Raw genomic sequence first — 1,773 nt, forward strand, 5'->3', positions numbered from 1 at the left:
TTAAAGCAAAGATAATTACTTACTTCTTTTGTCGTATTTCTCAGAATCGTCTTTATCCGTTTCAAACTTGAGAAAGTGCGTTCTGCAGTAGATGTCGATACCAGTGAAGTAGCTAATATCCTCAGCAATACATTGATATTCGGACAATTTTCTTCTGGACAATGATCAAGCGCATCCAATGCGTTTCCAGGTTTGATATCGCCTCTACAAATTAAATATCTCTTCCACACTTCTAATTCGACAAGAACAGCATGTGGCCCCGCAGTGTGAAATTCCTGATAAAACTCGACTGTCTTGATGAATTTATCAGCTACTTTTTCTATTTCGTTCAAATCGTGCTTAAAAAGAGCCGAAAATCCTTCTAATATATTGTCATGTTTAGTGAATCTTTCTCCAAGATCCATGGTATAATAATCTAGGAAAGGATTGAACACTGTCACATGAAAATAATCTTTCGTACTTTGAACTTCAGGATTTGCCCGATTTTTCTGTCTACGCGCTATTCTTTTGTGTTTGATCTCAATGTCAAGATTTTCAGCAATTTTTTTCGAAGCTTCGTAAATTTCAGAAAAAGCGTCTTCTTTTGCGCGAATCCTTTTTACTTCCTCGCGCAAATCTTTGGCGAGATCCATGGCTTGAACCAAATCTAAATTAACCTTTTGCAATTCGCGACTCAAAGGCAACGAAAGTTGAAAAATTACATTGATAATATGTAAGCATATTAAAAATTAAAAATCCATGGCGTTTTTCAGATTTTCGGCTTCTTTTTCCGAGGTTCACATTTCATCTAGAGTTTCGTAAACGAATGGGAATAACTCATAAAAATCGTTGACGGCCTCATATTTCGAAACCCATCGAGTCAGGTTCAATCTTTTTAAAGATTTCGTTCGTGGAGTTTCATCAGATTCTTCAATCGTGTTTTCCAAAATGGGTTTTCTTTTAGGTGTATGCAAGAAATTGTAGACATTTTCAAGGGTACCGAGGCAATCTCTGATGGCTGGTACGTTGCTAGTGATGGATATAGCAAGATTCAAAAAATGTGCGGCACAATGGACGTATAAAGCATGAGGCGCATAATTATTACGTATAATTGCCTGAACACGTTTATATTGACCGGACATACTCGTATTACTTGCCCCATCGAATCCTTGGCCTATCAAGAAAGAAATATCCAATTCAAAATTTCGAAGATTTTCTATCACTAGCTCGGCAAGAGCAGCACCTGCAAATTTGTACATCATATAATTAATGATATAAATATAAATATAAACCTCATATTGCAGTTGCTAAGATAATTCAAAGAACTATTTCACTCTCACCTGTAGTGGTATCTGTTGGGATAAACCTCAAAAAATCTTCACACACAATATGATGGCCTTCGTTTTTCTCGCTCACATATCGAATGCACAGTATAACCTGCTCGATGGTAGTCAAATCTTGTGTTTCATCCGTCAAAATTGAGTAAAATTTTGCAGCTTTGATTTTAGATATTGCCTTTTGGGTCAAAATTTCATGACAAGCGTCGATAATTTCATTCTGTATAGACGGACTCGTAAATTTATCCCGTTTTCCTGAACCTTCTAGGTGGCTACGAAGAATTGGATCTCCCTTTGCTCTATGCTTCAATAAAGCTCTGAAATTTCCTTCGTTCGGTCCAGTAAAGTCGTCTTTAATAACAATATTTCCACTGTCACGATGTCCACGCAAAGCCAACTCTTGTCGTCCAAGAACTATTATTGCTTCAACGACAGGAATTATATTTTGTCTATTTTT

At 36.5% G+C, this 1,773-nt stretch overlaps 2 protein-coding genes across 3 annotated transcripts in view; one reads left to right on the forward strand and one right to left on the reverse strand.

Annotated features, from left to right (window-relative positions):
- Positions 1-1,773, forward strand: part of LOC117179584 (suppressor of hairless protein-like) — a 220,530-nt gene that overhangs the window by 115,302 nt on the left and 103,455 nt on the right. The window lies entirely within an intron of this gene.
- The window catches only part of LOC117180449 (zinc finger MYM-type protein 1-like), a 1,959-nt gene continuing 962 nt past the window's right edge, over positions 777-1,773 (reverse strand). The window contains exons 2-3 of the mRNA XM_033372948.1: positions 1,320-1,765; positions 777-1,222 (exon numbers count right to left, since the gene is read on the reverse strand). Coding sequence (XP_033228839.1) covers positions 777-1,222; positions 1,320-1,765 — 892 coding nt within the window. The remainder of the gene's footprint in view (positions 1,223-1,319; positions 1,766-1,773) is intronic.

Source organism: Belonocnema kinseyi, chromosome 9 (genome assembly GCF_010883055.1).
Source record: "Belonocnema kinseyi isolate 2016_QV_RU_SX_M_011 chromosome 9, B_treatae_v1, whole genome shotgun sequence".
NCBI lineage: Eukaryota > Metazoa > Arthropoda > Insecta > Hymenoptera > Cynipidae > Belonocnema > Belonocnema kinseyi.